The sequence below is a fragment of the Lepisosteus platostomus genome, chromosome 17, assembly GCF_059453375.1.
Source record: "Lepisosteus platostomus isolate fLepPlt1 chromosome 17, fLepPlt1.hap1, whole genome shotgun sequence".
Classification (NCBI taxonomy): Eukaryota; Metazoa; Chordata; class Actinopteri; order Semionotiformes; family Lepisosteidae; genus Lepisosteus; species Lepisosteus platostomus.
The window spans coordinates 25,680,546-25,700,386 of NC_142627.1; the positions used below are offsets into that span (position 1 = coordinate 25,680,546).

The 19,841-nt window shown below is 34.8% G+C and overlaps 1 protein-coding gene across 3 annotated transcripts in view; it reads left to right on the forward strand.

The window, feature by feature from the left end:
* adgrb3 (adhesion G protein-coupled receptor B3) overlaps window positions 1–19,841 on the forward strand; it is a 179,555-nt gene that overhangs the window by 158,164 nt on the left and 1,550 nt on the right. For all 3 annotated transcript variants that reach the window (XM_088609774.1, XM_088609775.1, XM_088609777.1), the window contains 11 exons: window positions 555–705; window positions 3,410–3,479; window positions 4,400–4,466; window positions 7,782–7,867; window positions 8,163–8,261; window positions 8,630–8,801; window positions 9,886–9,981; window positions 11,462–11,501; window positions 17,012–17,643; window positions 17,847–17,882; window positions 19,024–19,128. In XM_088609774.1, the coding sequence (XP_088465900.1) occupies window positions 555–705; window positions 3,410–3,479; window positions 4,400–4,466; window positions 7,782–7,867; window positions 8,163–8,261; window positions 8,630–8,801; window positions 9,886–9,981; window positions 11,462–11,501; window positions 17,012–17,643; window positions 17,847–17,882; window positions 19,024–19,128 (1,554 nt within the window). The remainder of the gene's footprint in view (window positions 1–554; window positions 706–3,409; window positions 3,480–4,399; window positions 4,467–7,781; window positions 7,868–8,162; window positions 8,262–8,629; window positions 8,802–9,885; window positions 9,982–11,461; window positions 11,502–17,011; window positions 17,644–17,846; window positions 17,883–19,023; window positions 19,129–19,841) is intronic.

The following is a 19,841-nucleotide window of genomic DNA, read 5'->3' on the forward strand; positions in this document are numbered from 1 at the left end:
AGGATGTTTATAAAAGCAAATTATTGAAAAAAACTGGTGCAAATCTTCTTTTTTTTCTCAAGGTGTTATCTAAGGACGTAAATGTAAATTTGGAATTCATATTTCTACCCAGGAAGCATGTTATTATTCCATTATGTACTCCAATTATGTCATGTAAAATGCTTTTATTTAGCAGCATGCCTGAACTGTGTAGGCCCTGGAATAGGGAGATGAAAAATGCTATTATATAAAACACTGTTTCGTTTTAGAAAAAAACACTTCTGAGCTTCACTCACAAAATGTCTGCTTTCTGTATAAAATGGCTGTATAGGAGGAATGAACTGCAAGAGAAGGAACATACAGTACCTACAGTAGATGGGCTATGTTTTAATTGATGTACTGTATTTGCTCGGAATGCGATCAATCAGTGTTATGATGATCAAGTTCATGTGGTTCCTGTTATGTTCCAGTGATATTATTGTACTCTGTGTTTCCTGTCATGTCATGGGTCCTGTAAACAGAATCTTCTATCATGATGCAAGCAATATGTCTCTTTTTCTCTGCTTTATTGACAGGGTGTCTGCACCATGACCACAGCATTCTTGCACTTTTTCTTCCTGGCTTCTTTCTGCTGGGTTTTGACAGAAGCTTGGCAGTCTTACATGGCTGTGACTGGAAAGGTGCGGACACGACTTATCCGGAAGAGATTCCTGTGCCTGGGATGGGGTAAGTGCCTGGAGTCTCTTCAACATGGCTCCTTGCTTTCTTAGAACAGGGAGTTTATTTGTAGTCAGAGCTAATGAAAATCCTCTAGAGCTGTTACTCCTACAATAGTCTTACTTAGCTTTAATGTAAAGAAAACTAAGAAATAAAAATCAAATATGACACTTCACATTATTCTCACGATAGTTTCCTCCTTTTCTCTTACACTCAAGATTTGTTCCATTGAGAAGAATAATAGTCTGTTGTGTAACACAGGTATGGAGGAATCACGTTATTCACTTCAAAAGCAGCATTAACTTACAGTAAATGAAAGAAAAATACTTAAAAGCGAATATCACTGACACTGCATAAAAAGTAAAATCACAAACTGAAAAAAAATTGCCAGAAGCAATGAAAAGAAGGATCAGCAGACAGTTCCTCATTTAAACTGTATTGTTCTCCATGAGGACTCCAATACTTATTCTTACAATCCAGTTGAAACTTTTAAAAAACTCTATGTTTCTAGATTGGACAGTCCTGATGACACATCTAGAAATCTAGACAGTAATGATAATGATATATTTGAGCATCATGGATATCATCTAAGAATTGAGAAATATCAATTATGTTTTTTTGTATAATGAAAGCTAGATAAAGACATTGCACATCCTCAGCATGCTTCCAGCATCATGCTTCTGCGTCACACACATTCTCAAAACTGATGTAGTGGAATATCTTCTGTTAGATAGTGGTTCATAGGAAAGATTCCAAATTAAACAGCACATCATGCTTTAATTGCCACACATGCGAAACCATCGTGTGTCGTGCATCAGCAGAAAGCACTTACAAGACACCTGCAAATTATGTGGCTCCTGTGAAGAATTTGGCCCAGATTTCCTCTCTCCACACACAGCCCATTTAGAACTTCCATATTTTTTTAACTTAAATATTAATAATAATTAATATAAATAAATATTTTGTTGTTTTCTGCATCCATTATGTGTATCTTTATCTATTATTTTTTAGCTTCATTAGCATTTGTGAACTAATTCAGTGACAGCAAAAACCTTTGACACAGGATTTAGTGTGAAAGTTTTTTGTTTGCAACTTCATGAAACATATTTTAAAAAGTATAGGGACACATGAAATAAGTAAGATGTGACTAGTGAAAAACATTACTGACCAGTCTTTGAGTGCCTAGCTTTGAGGGAAATGGACTGGGCATTTTAACATTTTCAGCCACTGAGAAAGTATCAGAGAAAATATTCTGATTTGAAGTAGAAATGTTATGAAATCCAAAAGGCAGTCTTTTCTGCAAACGTATAATATCAAAAAACAAGAGAACGTTTGTTGTTCACTTCAATCAGTCCAGCAAGAAAAAGGCAGACCCGCATTCATTTGTAATGCATTTTCAGTCTTATACTGTATGTTTGCTTCTGTTTGCTTCTGTTAGTGTCGTTGTGTGATGGCTGTGCTTATTATTTTAGCTTTTATGCTATTCCACGAAGAGTAAAAACCATACCATAGCACAACTCCTTTGAAGTTTTTTATTGATCCTTCTCACTTTCCATATTCACTAGGAAAAACAGTCAGGATGAAACTACTGTTCTTTTTTCAGTACTTTAAATTATCTTCTGGGTCACGTGTGTTTCAAAGAAAATTGGTGTTTCAAAGAAAATTATATTTGAAACACCCCACCTATTGCATCCATCTTCTGAACACCATGATAGGAGCCATATTTAATGGATTGTGCAACAATAGAGACACACTCAAGGGTCAAGGGATTGCTACAAAAATTCATAGCACTTTGTCTACCCTTTCTTTCCTATTCCTTACCACAATGCATAAAGATGCATCTGTTAAAAACACTGTAGAACTTTTGTGCAAATTTAAATGATCACTTGGAGATCTGAATCACTTTTCTCGTTGCCTAGCAACATAAAGGTCTTATTTGTGCTTGTAGCCCTCTGAGGCACACAGAAAAATACACACTTAGGCAGACAAAGAGAGACAGGCAGTAGATCATTGTAGAATAGTAGCTTATGTTCATCTGCTAATTTCTACTGAAGTGTAGTTAACAATGGGGCTTAGACCATGTGGTTGCTGGGAACAGATAAACTGGAATGCAGTTAAAATGTATTCTGCTCAGAGAAAAATATATGCAGTAAAAGTGCAATTCTACCCACTTGGATTGATATTAAATATAATACTTAACACACCATGCACAAATTGCCATTAGAGAGTAAGGCAAGCTTCACAAAAGGGCATTTTTAATAGGCATTATCCATCCATCCATTTTCTAACCACTTTATTCAATATAGGGTCATGGGGGAGCCAGTCCTGGCAAGCAACGGGTGCCAGGCAGAGTACACCCAGGAAGGGACACCATCCATGGCAGGGCAGGCTACACAGACACGCACACACTTGCACCAGTCGTTTTTCCTTCAGTGTTGCCATTATCTTGCCTTTCCAGTGGACGTGAATAGCTGTTGTACTCTTTATGCTGCACTGTGTAGGTGCACAGTACTGCACTTCCCTTGTCATAGTGAATATGTTTGCTACTTTGTGTAATGACCTGAAATCTGGAGGCCTGGTTAAAATTAAAACTTCATGCCAGGATTTTTGACCATTTGTGTCAACAGTATATGGATTGAAAGAGCTCCTGATGTCTGAGATAAAAGCTTCCTGTCTGAACTCTCTGTCTAACAACAAAATAATTATTTTTCAGGATTACCAGCATTAGTCGTTGCCATTTCAATGGGATTTACAAAAGCAAAAGGCTATGGCACTCCTCAATAGTAAGTTCACTTTATATATATAAATACAGTATACTGTATACTGTATAAGATTTCAAGGCTCAGCATAATATATTGCTAAAGCATTGCTTTTGATTTTGATTTGCAGTTGTCTAAAACAAGGCTATTCACTAATTTATACTGTACATATAATCAGAACTCTACTTTTGTCACTTTGTCTATGATACACCTTGAAAATGTATATAACACTCATTTATTCTGGAAACTTACTATTCTAATGGATTGACTAATATTTGATACAAGAAGATACTTGCATCTCCCATGTGTCTCATGAGAGAATAATTATTGAACTGTCAAAAGGCTTCTTTTAGGCCCATGGAGCTATTGGTTTAGAATTTTTTTTAAATTCATAAGTGTTAAATGACTAATAGTTGAAGATATTTAAAACCCTGCAAGAAGAACAGGTTCTGATAGAACATTGAAAAGTGAAAATTTTTTAGTTGGAGCCAGAAAGAACTTAAAGGAGTAGAGTCATTGACTGAAACGCTCTGCCTCTGCACTCATTGACTTCCCTCATCTTTTATTGCTAGTCATTGCAGCTGACAGCCAGCTCTTTAAATAAAGCTGAAGAGCTGGTGGTAGAAAAACACAAGATTTTATAGTCTTGTAGAAAGTCAGGAAGGTATCTCTATTCAAGTTCTATTAAAGCAACTTTTCTGTGTGTTTTACAGTCCCTAATCTCTTGTTATTTGTGTCCTTGTTAAATAGGAATGTATTCAATACGTTTTGTCAGCAATGTGGTCTCTTGTAAACCTTTTCATGTAGAACTAGACCATATGGCACTGTCCCCCAGATAGTAGATTATAGTAAAACTGTATAATATACTTGGTCCCTGCACCATTAATTTAATTCTTGGTGTTAATTTTTATGAGAAGGTTGTTGATGCCTTGTGTTCTTTCCAGCTGCTGGTTGTCTCTTGAAGGAGGTCTTTTATATGCGTTTGTGGGACCTGCTGCTGCAGTTGTTCTGGTAATTATATATTCAGTCTTGTCAGAAAGTTTTGTTTAATATAGTTTGATGTATTTTTTCAGTCACGGACACAAACACACCTTTTGACTACTTTTTCTTGGTTTGTCTTCATATAGTTTGTCTTTTATTGTATATTTCATACACTTGAGTACATTTTTATTTTTCAACATTGACTACATATTATAATAACATACTGTATAATGAAATAACTGCTCATCCAGATGGGACAGTCATATCAAATCATTTTAGACATTTTTGATGCAATTTATGTAAAATTATATGGCTTCTTGTTCTCTGGCAGTTTGGTAATAAACCAGCCAACAAACTTCAGAAGACTATATTTATTTCAACATCAAACATCAAAACACATAAGTTTCAGAGCCTTGCCTTGGAATGAAACAGAAAAACAGATCTCACCCTTTAACCAAAGCATAAATAGGGAAAGAATTTATATACAGTAAATATAATATATAAATATACTATATGTACATTTCCCTAAATATATATGGGATAAAAAGGGAATGTGTATCTTATCAAATAAAATCCACTCAGGACTAAATTACTCCCCATAACTGATGCCAAATGAATGAAACCTCTTTCTCCATTCCAAACAGTGCATCACTAAAGCAGTAATACAATTTAGATACCACAAATATGAAATATGTTTTTCTCAACCATAAGGCAACAGTCTTTTACTTTAAAATTCTTCAGTGTTTAAATTACCTGGAAGTTGTATATTATCTGATCTTCCAAATCGGGAGCCCTCTCACTGTGCTGATTCTTCTCCTATCTTTTTCTTCCTCTGTTGTGTCCTGTATTGACTGTATTTCTCAATTCATCCTGCCTTGAGGCCCAGTGTTCCATCCCTGAGAAGGCAGGCTTGATTCTTCACAAAGAATTATCTAGTCATTTTTTAATTCCAGTAAAAGTGCTTGGCGACTTGGATTTTCAGTGCTCATGTCACAAGATAAGATAAGGGATAAGAAAAGAATGGGGTACTGTAAGAGGTGAAATATACAAGTAAACATGTCAATTTCTTTTTATTGCTTCCAAAAACTGTTTTGATGATGTACTGTAAATGATGTGACACTTAAGTCTTTTTCATAATTAGCCTCTTCGAGATCATTATTTCCTAGTTTGTATTTATGTTTATGTTTTTGTTATGTAAACATAAATTAAAATACTATTTACTTGTGTACATTAAATTTTGTTTTCCAGATGTTTGTCCAGGCTACATATGATATGTTTGTCTACATATTTTTGAATTTCATTAGCTGCTTCTGAAGTGTTTGTTAAATATGAGCTAGCATTTGGTGATCATATGAAATGTCCAAATGGTTAGTCCTGATCATTGCTCAAAAGGTTCAGAACAAGAGGAGGGCTTTTGGTCCCTCTGGCTCTCTTGGTTGCCGGTACCTAATTGATCCAAAGATTGAAATATATCTTGAAAAACCCAGATGTCAGCTTTGACAGTTGACTACGTACTGTAGTTTGTTCCAGACACTAACAGCTGTTTGTGTAGAAAAGTACCCCTCTTAATTCGCTTCTCCTTAATTTCCTCCTGTGTCCTGTGGTACATTTTTAACAATAGAATCTGAAAAAAATAGTCCATTGATTGACTTTGTCAATGCCTATGAGGAAATTAAATATTTGAATCTAGAAAGATACAATAATTCAATAAGTTGTTACTATTTTAACTTGAAGCTACAAGGAATTATATATACACTTTATATTCCTGGAGGGAAGCATGAAGTAGTGACCTAGACTGCATTAACAGCACAATAAACATACAGGTCAGATGTTCAGGTTGGTTGCTCAAAGCTCTAGTGTAATACTTCTACACTGGAAGATGACTTCATTGTGGGTGGTGAAGAAAGATATGAGATGTGAAAAAAGGGTTAACTGATTTCTTTGTGCACAAAGACATTCCATGCTTAAGCACTTTTGATTTATGTCAGAGTATGGGAGTTACTGTAACTGATAAGAGATTCCAAGTGCCAGATAGAGACTCCCTAACTTAGGAAAGATAAGACCCGGCCATTCAAAGTGTTCAAGGTCTTGGGAATGTCCAAACACAGGTGACCTCCCGCCATTACCATAGTTACAATTTGCTTCAGAAATGGCTGAAGTTTGATATATAAACTGGAGCTTTGTACCTAAATCTTTAAACAATTCTTTGATCATATTGTTCCTTGCATTCAATAAACTCAGTTGTTCAACTTCATCTCAGGGTCCCAGAACGTATTTGTGGTATCTGAGTAAGTAATATAGTGGTTGATTTTTCAGTAGCTACTTTGGTTAACTTTGAGTATTTCTTCAGTAGGTGATTTAACACATGTGAATATTACGGTTTACGGTTATTTTTCCTGTTATTTACAACTTTTTACCTATTACTAGGTCAGCAATATTTTCAAAATTGATATAAACAACATCTAGTTTAGATCTGGTCCTTAGCCATGTAATGCAATTTCATTAGTCCTTGTAGTGGAGAATAGGCATCAAAGCTAATGTTTGGAGTTGTTGATGCCTCTTTTTTCCTTAGTGCTATCAAACAATTGCCTTTATGAATATAAAATTTCATTTTGAAACAGAATGAACTGTGTTATTTTTAGATTGTAGTTTTAAAATAAGAATGTTTTTCTATTCAGTTTTCTTTAAATATTCTTAGACCTGTAATACAAGACAAAAAAGTTTTTTTTAAATTTAGAAACAGCAGTTTATAAAATAGCAGCTTAGAAGCAGTTTATAGACGACTGGGACTTGTGAGATGTTAATTCCAAACCTTGCTTATTGTAAGTGGCGAGCAAGTTCACTGCCAGTTTTGCCTGAGAAAGGACTTGTTACCCACATGGATATGTTGAACCTGATAGTACCTTTGACATTACTGCACCAGAGCATTTTAACATGCTTATGCATGAACATTTCTGGTTTATTGATTCTTTATATTAGCTTTATATTAGCTAGTGAAGGGAGGTTTCAAAAGGAGCAACCACAAGCATACACAAATCAGTAATGCCAGAGAATTACCTGACAAAGTTGCACACGCCTCTTAGCCTCTTTTCTGCTCTTCATTTCTTGAGGTTTCATTTATTTGTTGCTGTCTTAATTCATTTACAATAAATAGAAGTTAATAAAGAAGCTTTTATTTTGATAAAATAAAAATAAATGATTTATGATTTTATTAACCAAATTACTTCATTCAACAGGGACTGTAGATATCTTGAGATTATACTGTATTTACCCCATTCCCTGCCGTATTTATACTAGTGTTTTATAATATTATGATATGTACTGTATCTTTTTTGGGTTTTGCAGGTAAATATGGTCATTGGCATACTGGTGTTCAATAAACTTGTTTCCAGAGATGGAATCTTAGACAAAAAATTGAAACACCGAACAGGGTGAGTAGATGGCATGTAATGGAATAAATAGGGGATTACACAGCCATTTTCTTTTTTAAACCTGTTGTGCACTTTTTGATCTATTTCCTTTTTTAAATGGAAATGAGGAAGATGCCTTAAGCTCTGAGTGGGAAATATAGTATCAATAGCTTTGCTTCTTCTAGAGGCAGAATGAGTTCATGATGAGAATACTTAACAGCTTCTTATTGAATCTGCCTGCTAATATTTACAATCTGTTGTGGGACCTTAACTTCAAATGACAGTTTGCCAACACGTTGTTTTGTCTTGTTCGCAGGCAGATGAGTGAGCCCCACACCGGATTAGCTCTCAAATGTGCCAAATGTGGAGTTGTATCAACTACAGCTCTATCTGCTACTACTGCCAGCAATGCTATGTAAGGGTTCATCAGCACTGGAATTAGTCAGTAATGCTACAGGGCAGATAAATGGTGGGGAAAGCTGTGACTAGAATGCCTGGCTTATATAAATTCACATGTGTTTTCACGTGTCCATTAAATATTGTAACAAACTATAGGTATAGGTACTTGTATTTTCCAAAATATTTTTGTTGGTGTGTAAATACTGAAAATGTTTTTGATACCAATACATTCCAAACGTGAGCTGAATAGTTGGTGTTAACAGAGATTGTACATTTCTGTTGCAGCAATTGTAAGGTACATGTCTCTGCATTTGATTTCTTTAACTGTACACTACAGACCACAAAACAGTTTCTGAAACACTTTTTCTCTCTGTGTGTGCTCAGGGCTTCCCTGTGGAGTTCATGTGTAGTTCTGCCACTCCTGGCTCTAACCTGGATGTCAGCAGTTTTGGCAATGACAGATAAACGATCCATACTGTTCCAGATTCTCTTTGCAGTGTTTGATTCATTACAAGGATTTGTCATTGTGATGGTCCACTGTATTCTCAGAAGAGAGGTATGGATGAAAAAAAGAAACTTCAGTGATACTATTCCTTCACAGATGCACCTCACCAGCCAGACAAATATGTAGGCACTGTAAATCTCTTTTGCTGGGGCTTCCCCATTCTAGCTAGACAGATTTACCCGAGTTCATTTGTTTCTGGAGAAACCAGCACTTTATTTCCAGAGCTATCACTTACTATTATTATTTTACTCAACTAAATTGCTAAAGTCTTAGAAATAAAACTGTTGAGGAGTACTGTAAACTCTCCACCCCAGCTCTCTCCCTTTTATGAACTTGCACACTGTATCACCGTACAACATATTATCAGCTTCTGTTTATTTTTAGCTTTATATAGACTGTCCATGCATATCAATATCTAGTGTTGAAATAAAAAATGTCTGAAACTACCATTAACTTTTAAATGCAATGCAATTTAAAGGGGAACTACAGTACAACCATCTTAGACCGATCATCATCGGTAACAAATTAAATTCATTGACATTATAGAAATATTATGCCAATTTTTAATTAAGCACAAAATTGTGAACTTTGCGAAAATAAATTGCGATAAGATGCTGCCCTTCCTGCTCACTAGTCATTGTACTGAGTAATGTACTGTGATGTAGAGCGAATAAGAAGGTTGTGCAGCAGACATTTCACTGTAGAAATGTTCTGTGATCTACAGACAGAGTGAACAGGTAGTATTTGTTGGTAAAACTGTCTTGAAATCAAAGGCAATATTTCTATTGGATTAAAAGAGAAGCCTGCTTGTTTATAATGTAATAAGGCCGCAACATGTCACCGGAAGTTTTGTTGCCTCATTCTGAATCACAGAGCATGGATCTGCATATACCTGGAAATTTCATCGATTTTGTTACTGTGTACTTTTATTTTGGTTTGAAATGCAAGAATCAATGCTGATTCTTTCTAGCCCCTAAAATAGTAGTGCAGTTCCCCTTTAATGTTGCAATTTTGTTTTTGCTGTTTACCAGTAAATTATGATATCTAGTTGTTAGAAATAACTAGTTACAAATAAGCAGATGCACTGAAGGATCACCAACATTCCATCTGCTTAAAAGAAATGATCTCATGTCAGGTTCAAGATGCTTTTCGATGCAGACTCAGGAACTGTCAGGATCCAATCAATGTTGACACTACTGGCACATTTCCAAATGGCCATGCACAGATAATGGTAAGGATTTTCTTTAATTTTATTTACTAACTTACTGGATTTCACCATTTTCAAATCAGAGCAAACACATTTACTGGATTTTGCAGTTTTCCAATCAAAACAAAGAAAAGAGAGTAGTATTTTAATAGAGATAATAACAGTGACAGAGAATACTTTCTCGCTTTTCCAGATTAATCAAAATATTACAGTCTGAAAGTCATATTTAAAATCTAATAGTGAGTTTCCATTAAGGTAAAGGGAGAAGCCTGTGCTGGACTAAAGTAGCCACCAGGTGTGCACTTTGTGACTGGGAGGAAGGTCAAGATCTGGTTCAGTTTACAAGTAGCTCCAAGTCAGAAAGATTTGACACCAAAGGCAGAACCTGGAATCCCAGGATTGAATCTGCAAGCAGCTTTCAACTGTCCACTGGCAATGTCCTTGGGAGTGGAGGGAGAGCAGCCCAGAGCTGCCTTACTCACCCTGCACAGCTGACAGAGCTGACAGCACAGGGTGGTCTGACGGCGCCTGCTCAGTCAAGTACATTTCCTTCTCTCAGAGAAAAATATGTTCGTAGGGGAATGAAGAGAAACACAATGTTTTTAGAAAGTTCAAATTCAGTACTGCTTTAAAGCAGCTGTCATGTCATTACAACATTAATTAATGAGCTACCGATTTTTTCACTGTTGTTCCTTTGACCTTGATCTTATATTGATCTCTTTCCTTAATGTATCCATAGCTTTTGCTCAAACTGAAACTATACCTTCAGGTTAAGAATTTTTTTCTAAGGGTTTTATATCTTTTAAAAAATCTTTTATACATACTGTAACACTTGTGTGAATGGTAATTGACAGCTATTTATATGCTGCTCCAATAAAAATAAACCTAGTTTTAGTCTGTTTTCTCAGTCATTTATGCTAATGTCTAAACTACAGTTTGATTGAAGTTATTCATCATATTTTTGTCATACATCCTCACTCACTTTTTAATAATGTAATGTTATTTAAATGGCCTTTGAAATGAGATGCCAATCTCTTAATCACAAGATATTACACAGGCTTATGGCCATTACTATCTGCTAATCATATTCGAATTTTTCTCTTATGGTTTCACATTAATGGAATTGGAGATACATTGTAACATAGTAGTTCAATATGCTAATTTACTAGATATCCTTTTGCTCCACAGATTAGTGTTACGATTCTGTGATCACAATTTTATATTGTATATTTAGTTGTTAAAATTAACTAATTAAAGATTTAAGCAATTGCAATATTAATTTGTCAGACTGTGTGAATTGTACATAATCTTGTGTTCTGTGGAAAAGAAAAAAATGATAAATGTAATCCAACAGTAATAGTAGAAAAATAATGCAACTATAGTATGCAAATTTGTCAAAAAAAACTTTCCAACAAGGTATCTTACCAAACTTTTAAAATACAGCTGTCTGACCAGTGAAGCAGGAGAGTGTACACTTCTAATGATTATATTTATCTTCCAACAGACAGACTTTGAAAAAGATGTGGATATCGCTTGTCGGTCAGGTAAGGATTAGATGTTTTTAATTAATGATGAGCTCTTTAAAGCAGGTTTCAAATACCATTAAAGTCAATCCATTAAATTGTATTAATTTGTTCGAAGCAATGTATAGAATATTACATTTCTTTGCAGTGTTACAAAAACCTGCTCCAAAACATTTGCCGGTAATACTACGAATCGCCTGTGTGTAGCTTCATATAAAAACTCAGTGTGAGTGAATACATTTATATTTGTGTGAAATTTAAAAACAAAAAGAACAAGAAAGTCTTTAAACACCAAAAAGCAGAAATTTTACAAAGTAGGTGTGTGAAGAACTGTTCTCAGTCTAAAGCACAATAAGTTCAGTTTTTAGTCTCTGTTTACAAGGTTTCCATAATGTCTGTCGTGTTAGATTTTTTTTCCGAGAATGCAGACCAATTTCTCAGCCTAAATGAACTGGTCAAGTAAACAGAATGAACAGTTAGATACACTATAAAACAGCATGGTTTATCTGTAATAAAACCTGCAGTTTATTGTTATCAAAATCCAACTGCACCATTATTCTCTTTATCCTTATTGGTGTGCAGCTGTAGAGCAGAGTGGCTCATTCTTGTCGCTATGGTGATTTCTCAGTAAGCCTGCAACCTCTTCGGTCAAACAGTCACTGAATGTAGAAGAGGTTTCGTTCCAGTCATTATACCTCCTCTGTATATCTTTTTTATTATTTCTTCCTCTTTTTCATCTTTTTTTTAGTTTTAAATATTTTGCCAGACACAATTTATTTGTATATAATTGTCAATTTCCTGTGTTCAGCTACAGTCATGGCTGAAAATGTCACCTTGGATCAGGATTAATATGGTGTAGCTCTTTAAAAGTGAGAAAATGCTGTTTGTCCTTCTTGATATCCTCTATAATTATTTTATTAACTTGCTGCGTCAAAGGATTCAGCTGGGCAGTTGGGGGAATAATCTTGAATTAAAATATCATATATTTTCATTACTATACTTGTAAAGGGTATAAGATGCAAAAAATTATTATAGCTGTTTGTATATTTACAGTGGAAAACAGTTATAGTCCAGAACTATCTTGAAGATTTGAAATACTGTGTTTCATTGTTTTCAAGCATCAGTTTTCAGATCTGGTTTGAACAAAATAATCAAATAAACTATTGTGTAGTTTGTGCTATTTAGTAGGCAGTAAATATACTGTGACATTCAGCTCTTACTGAAAACTAAGAACTTCATGATCCAGAAGTAATTTAAGCACACAAAAAAATGGAAAAAGAAACTTTAGTAAGTCCTTGCTTTTAATGAAAATCATTAATTCCATTAGATAAGTAATCTCCAGTTCTGGTTTAGGAGGGCTTGTGTGTTTCTTCAGCTTTTCAGCCCATCTCAGCTCTTAATGACCTAAATGAGTTCATTACTGGATTAATTCCCTTGCTGGTGCTTTAAGGAGATCTAGAAAACCAACAGGCACACCAGCCCTCCTAAGCCAGGAGAAGAGACCCCTGAATTAGATCACCAAAGGCACAGAATGAATTAATCAAACTAACTGGAAAAAAATGTTTCATGCCGTAACATTTACAAATGTTGCTTAAGTAACATTTATATGTTTCAATGTGGATTCTTGTTTTCTTCCATGTTATAAGAAACAATATTTCCATCACTGAACATTTCAATTAAAAGACTAAGGGTATGATTTGTGTTTAATATTCCCTGAACTACTGAATTCCTTTAATAATATGTAATTGCCATCATTTTGGAATATTCATTAAGCTTAAAACTATTCTGATTCACAGCCCTGTCACACCAGCTGGAGCTCAGCATAATACCCTATGTGCTGCAGGAACTGGTCGTGCATTTAAGAACATTTAATAGTTTCCCAGAGTACTTATGCCAGGTTTAATGATCTTGAAAATGAAATGCTCTTCTGTATGTTTTTGTAAGAAAAGAAGCAATAGGTAAAACACAGTTCCTGACTAGAAAGCTTCTTTATACTACTTACTGATACACCTACTGTTGAATTAATTTGTCAAAGGCATCCCATGGCTTATTTTTCATTTCAAATGGTAGTTATCTGAATGTTTGGGAGGTTTTCTACATGACTTCCAAATCTCAAAAATAAATAAGCAGCAGAAATTGTACAACATACAGTACAATGTGTACTAATATAAAATGTAATTGTTTTCACTCATCTTTATTGATGATGTTACTAATGATGGCAGCAGCTGAATTAATTTGGATATTAATGGAAACATTTTGGCTGCTTATGAAGAAAATGTTACAAATACACATTATGCATCATACTTGGAGCCTTAGACGGAACAATAAAGAACACGTCAATCTCCAGACTTAAACTGAACTGAACATGTATTTTACATACTGATGAAGTCAAGAATAGGCAAGAACTCAAAGTGACTGTGTCAAAGACTTGGCAAAGCATCTGAAATATTTCTGAGTTTGGTGAGCTCAGTGGGTCACATGTGTCATGTAGGTACAGCCTCAAAGGGATAGACAGCTGAAATACAGACTTTTACACTTCAAAATCTGCTTAATGTCAGTGTGTCCTTATCCTTGTGGTCAGTTGAAAACACCTCAACACATGTGTTTTTATTAGTATAATCAATTATATGCATGGAAGTACCCAAAAATAAAATGTATATTATATTGTACTTATCATTCCTATTAACCTCAAAAATAAAAATTGCTTGACTGCAAAACAAAAATAACAGTTTTGACTTTGCTGTCCCAGTATTTTGGGAGGGAACTGTATGTACTCTGTGAAGACCACTCAAAGCTACTGCTACAGTGGTTTGTCATCTACTATGATCACAACAAAATACTTTTTATTGAAATACCAAGTTATATCAAATTCTTCACTGAATACTTAAACTACTTTAAAACCTTTTTATTAGAGTAAGGAACTGATCCAACTTGGTACACACTCTACCTCTTCTTCTATATAATAAAATACATATTTTTGAAGTTTTATTGTTATTTGGTTTGATAAATTGTAAATAATTACATTTTTAATTATCATCGAAATTTCCAGAAATATAGTTTGGTCTGCATTGTGGTGTTACAACTCATGAGTTCCTTCTTGTAAGAAGGTTTGGTAATCGGGAACTTTGTATTAGCTGGTATAATGACCATTCTGTAGAACTGACTGTAATGTACTCTAACCCATAGTGTTCTGTTGCTGCTTCATTAGGTATTTGCTTTGGGAAGTTTAGGGCATGTGGCATACAGCACACGACCTAATTCTTGGCCTAGAAGTTACTACTGTAGCTATATAAGGAGCCTGTCTAGGGAGAAATCTATTCTCAGTTCCCATTCTAGTTGGTTAATTTTGGTTGTAAGCTCTGTGTTTGAATGATTTGTTTGTTAATTGTGCATTAGTTTCCTGTAGTAAGTAGCTTGTATATATAGTAGAACTACAACTGCAGTTCAGTGAAGAGACAGAGCAAGGAGAACAAGTTAGAAATTATGCTGGAGTTTTTATGGCTTTAAAAGAAGATCCTGAATTAAAGGCACAGAAGCCTATCTTTGTTTTGTATGTATTAATATTTTTTAAATACGCTTTAATTGAAAATCTCAACAGCTCCTAAATGGTCAAAGCAGTAGCATTTTGCAAATAGGCAAAGTGTGAAAAGTGTGCACATTAAGTCTTATGATATTACAGGTGAGACTTTGAACTTTACTAAGCACAAGGTAAAACAGCTAATGTAATATTTCCTTCAACCAGTTTACAATGATACAACATTGGAAAAGCGTAAATTGTAATATAGACTGATGCAAACTGTGGGAACCATTAAAAACATTGAAAGTGAATACAATGCTTGGAATATTTGTGAAAAAACTATGGGTATGCATTTCCACAGTCAATTTTTATTCATGTCTTTAGCTACACAGTCTTGCTTTTTGGATGGTTATTTAAACCACAGTCCTAATCCAGCTATACAGTAAATATGGTACTTTACTGGAAGCCTTACAGATGATAAGCTGCTGACATATTCTGGGTAAAAAATGAAAGTAATCAATAATGGAGAATTAGAGTTAGGTACGGTGTGTTTTTATTTTGTCGAGGTGAACAAATATTGATGCTTCTTTGCTGTATAGCTGTCGTGTTTCTTTGTCACCCTCCGCAGTGAGAATTCAACCATCTGGAATTTGACATGCTGGTAGAACTAATCAATAAAATGCACATATCTCAAGAAATCTCATCTCATATTCTCAAGAAACCAGACTTTCCATGTAAATTTCATTATGGATCTTGTCTAATATCCCCATAATTACAACATCCATTGTAATCTCTTCACATGCTGGTTTATTTGTCCTGTAGGGACTGGGGTTAGTTCATCATACAGTATTTGTGAAACAACACCTAATTGTTCAGACTATGCCTTTGCTTCCTCATCATTTCTATTTTTTTATCCATGGAAAATGCCATATTTCACTTTCACTGAAATATGAAAATTGCCCATAAATTGAAAGACATGAGTGAGTTAAAATTCAGAAGTGTGCTTTTGCTGAGATGAAAATTGTTTTTGAATACGTACAGTATGTGCAGTAAATGTGTAATCAGTGTCAGCTGATGAGTAGGGGTAATGACAGTTTAAGGAGATTTTTTCTTATTCATCCTGTTTTAAATTTTCAAATCTCAGTTCATACCAGTAACTATAAAAGGTTTAAGGTCACCAGAGGTCAGTCATCAATTATTCTGTATCCTGCCAATGAGCACAAACTCTCGTGTTTTTATCACATCACTACTGTCTTGTGTGCAGCACTTCTAGTCTCTCCTTGAGGAACAGAAGGAAGATTATCAAGCATCTAGCATAACACTTTACCACAGTGAACCATAATACTCTAAACAAGACCATTGCAGAACCTTTATTTCTCTCTGATTTCTTTTTTGCATCAACCATAATGCACAACAAAGCAAAGAGGCAATATAGTTTCTGCTGTGAACAAAACCCATTTAAATCATTTTGGTCTCGAATTTACCTTTTAACATTCTTTCTGTACTTCAAGCCCTCCCTGCAATATTCACAAACAGATGGATTTCAGCCAGTTTAACCACCTTGTCTGTGTATTTGAGACATAGTTCTGAATAGTTTATTCTAGTTTATAATAGTGTAGTTTCCATTGGACTTGGGAATGATTTAAACAAGAAAACACTGTTAGGGCACCTCCACTGTAAAGCACTATATCTGTAAGTATGCTGGGAACAGAGTATCATTTTAAAATAAATGGAACCACCACAGGACCCAAGACTGGTGTTTCTCCTTTTAACCCACAACAAAAAATCAGACTATATCTTATACAGACTTCAAGGAGAAATGGTCTAAGCTTTGAGCATCACTCTTTTTTATTTTTGTATGAGTCTGTGTGTACAGTACTGTATATTAAGGTTAGTTCCAGTATTATACGTACTCATGAAGTGTTATGATATCACTAGCTTATGAAAAAATATCAGTCTATACAGGTTTTTAACTTCTAATTCAGTAATCTTTTTTCTTCTTCTTCACTATAAGCTCTTCACAAAGACATGGGGTCCTGCAGAGCTGCCACCATAACAGGAACTCTTTCACGGATTTCCCTAAATGATGAAGAGGAAAAAGGCCCTGAAGCCATGAGCTACTCCACATTGCCAGGAAACATTATGTCCAAAGTCATGATGAAGCAACCATCCGGGCTGCACATGCCCATTGGAATGAGTGAACTGAGTGACCAGTGCATTAACGATAACAACAGTGACATGAGGCGAACTGTCTATTTATGCACTGATGAAAACCTGAGGGCAGGAGATACAGAGATGCTTCACCCACAGGGCCAGATGTTGGAGAGTGACTACATTGTGATGCCAAGAGGGTCTGGCAATGTTCAGCCCCACATGAAAGATGAAAGTAAATTAAATATTGGCATGGACTCCTTGCAGCATGAAAGGTTAATGCACTATAAAGTAAACCCTGATTTCAATATCAACCCACCTGGAATGGATCACATCAATGTGAATTTAGATCAGCAGTTCGCAGCACAGGAACACATGCAAAACATACAGTTTGAACCTAGAACTGCAGTAAAAAACTTTCTAGCAGAAATTGAAGAAAATACAGGATTGTCGAGAAGTGAAACCGGTTCTACAATATCTATGAGCTCTTTGGAGGTAATTAACAGCTTAATTTTGAATTAAGATACATTATCTGAAAGTGTTCATCATTAAGCAATAACCCGAAAGGACTGTTCTGTGGATTTTTATTTAGAAATTTAATCCCATTTTGTAAAAATTTCTGAGAGAACAGATGGGAAATGTATTTTCCTGTGCACAAGAAGTTACTGTATATAATATGTTCTTTTTTGTTTTAACAGAGAAGAAAGTCACGTTACTCAGATCTGGACTTTGAAGTAAGTGATAACTATTAGACGTGTAGTCCTATGAAAGACATTTAAATATTCATTTAACCAAAATAATGATGAAAGGTTTCCACTATATAGTATGTTAATAAAAGGCAACTTGGTGATTGGGGTCACAGGCTCACGAAAGCCACACCTCAGATTTATTAAGTAGCTGGTTAGGAGAGATGACTTCAGAAACACACAGTGTCTCTTTAAAAGACGTGAGCAGGACAGACCTCTCTAATCAGACTGGCATCTAATGTAGTTTGCAATTTCCTGATAGATAGAAACAGAGAAATGTGACACAGAGAATGACCACTCTCTCAAGAGTTACACAGATTATTTTGCCCTTGAAAACATGCAATTCAGTCATAATTGAAAGCTTACTTCCTGATCTGCTGTTGTCTGGTTATAATATTACAGAACTGTTTGTTATGCTGAAAATTCCATATAACAAAATAACTGAAACAGAAGATTTATCAAAAGTCTTGAAAATCTTAGGGAAAACATTTTAGTGTCAGGTTATTTATCAGTAGTCTCTACACTTAAAAAAAAGGAAAATATGTACTGTAGCTAATTTATAAATTAAAAGCCTAATTAATTACAAAGTACATAGAAAGCATCAAGGGTTACTAGTACAAATCCATTAACTACAGGCATAAACCCTATAGTAGTTCAACAAATAGGTTTTCACATTTTAATTTTAAACAAGAATTCATTTTCTATTGTCTTTTCTGGTCAAATAAAGAATTTAAATTTTAAATTTCCGTAAAATGTCTCATCATATACATCACATGCATTATATTATTAATATCATTAATTATACAAGCTATTTAATGTGTTTAAGCCTTACAGCCTTTTGAATGTACATGTGGCCTTTCCTAAAAACAGATGTGCTTCCTTTAGACTGGTCTGTTGCTCTGCTGCATACTGTGACTGAAAGATTTCCTCTACTTTTTGTAAATCTTATACACCAAAGCACACCTCTTCCCTTTACAGTTATGTTTTTGTCATACTAAAAAAGAAAAAAAAATTCCACAGTGCATTACAGCTTAAGACAGTAGGTAAAGGGGGAATTTGGACAATAAATTCACTTGTAAAGCTTAGAAGACAGAAGCATTTACTAGCTTCTCAAATATTCTCATTGCAGAAAGTGATGCACACAAGAAAACGACACATGGAGCTGTTCCAGGAGCTCAATCAGAAATTCCAAACCTTGGACCGATTTCGGGACATACCAAATATGGCCAGTATGGTGAGTGGAAGGAAGCTGCTTCTGGCAGAAGAAAAACAAAAATCCAATTTAAAGCATCTGCTCTATGCAGCCTTTATTCCTTGTACAACAGAGCAGAGGGATTGAAGGGTTTAATAGTGGTTTCACTAATGCACTCAAACAATAATGTGCACCTAACATGGTGCATTGTAGCATCTGAAAAGGTGTAAAACAGCATGAATATGGAGCTGCAGGCGATCACAGTGACAGGGGCTGTACAGCTGTCCAGCTGCATATGAAACCATCTTTTCAAAAACAACCGCATTAAAATGTTTTTTTTTCATGTGACATCTTTTTTATGGATAGAGAAAAGTGCTACAGTACTTGTTAAACTGTAGTTTATTTAAATGTGTACAGACCTCAGTGTAACGTTATTAACTCGTTTCACCGTTATTTTGTTTTTCCATGATAAACTCTCACAAGTTAATTCTTCAATTAAAAAAAAATACTTGTTTTTTTATTGTTTTTGAACAAAAAATGTTGAAATCATGGTAATTTATCTTCCTGTCTTTATGTTCAACTGTTTATTCTGCGATTATCTAAAACATGTTTAATTAAATCATTATCTAACAGTTTAAAATACATAGAAGTACAGTAGATAGAAGCATTAAAATATCTGAATGTGACGGATTTGTCCTGTTGCTAAGACAATCAGCAGCTCCCATGTTTTTGCTCCATCCTCAATTCCAGTTTAA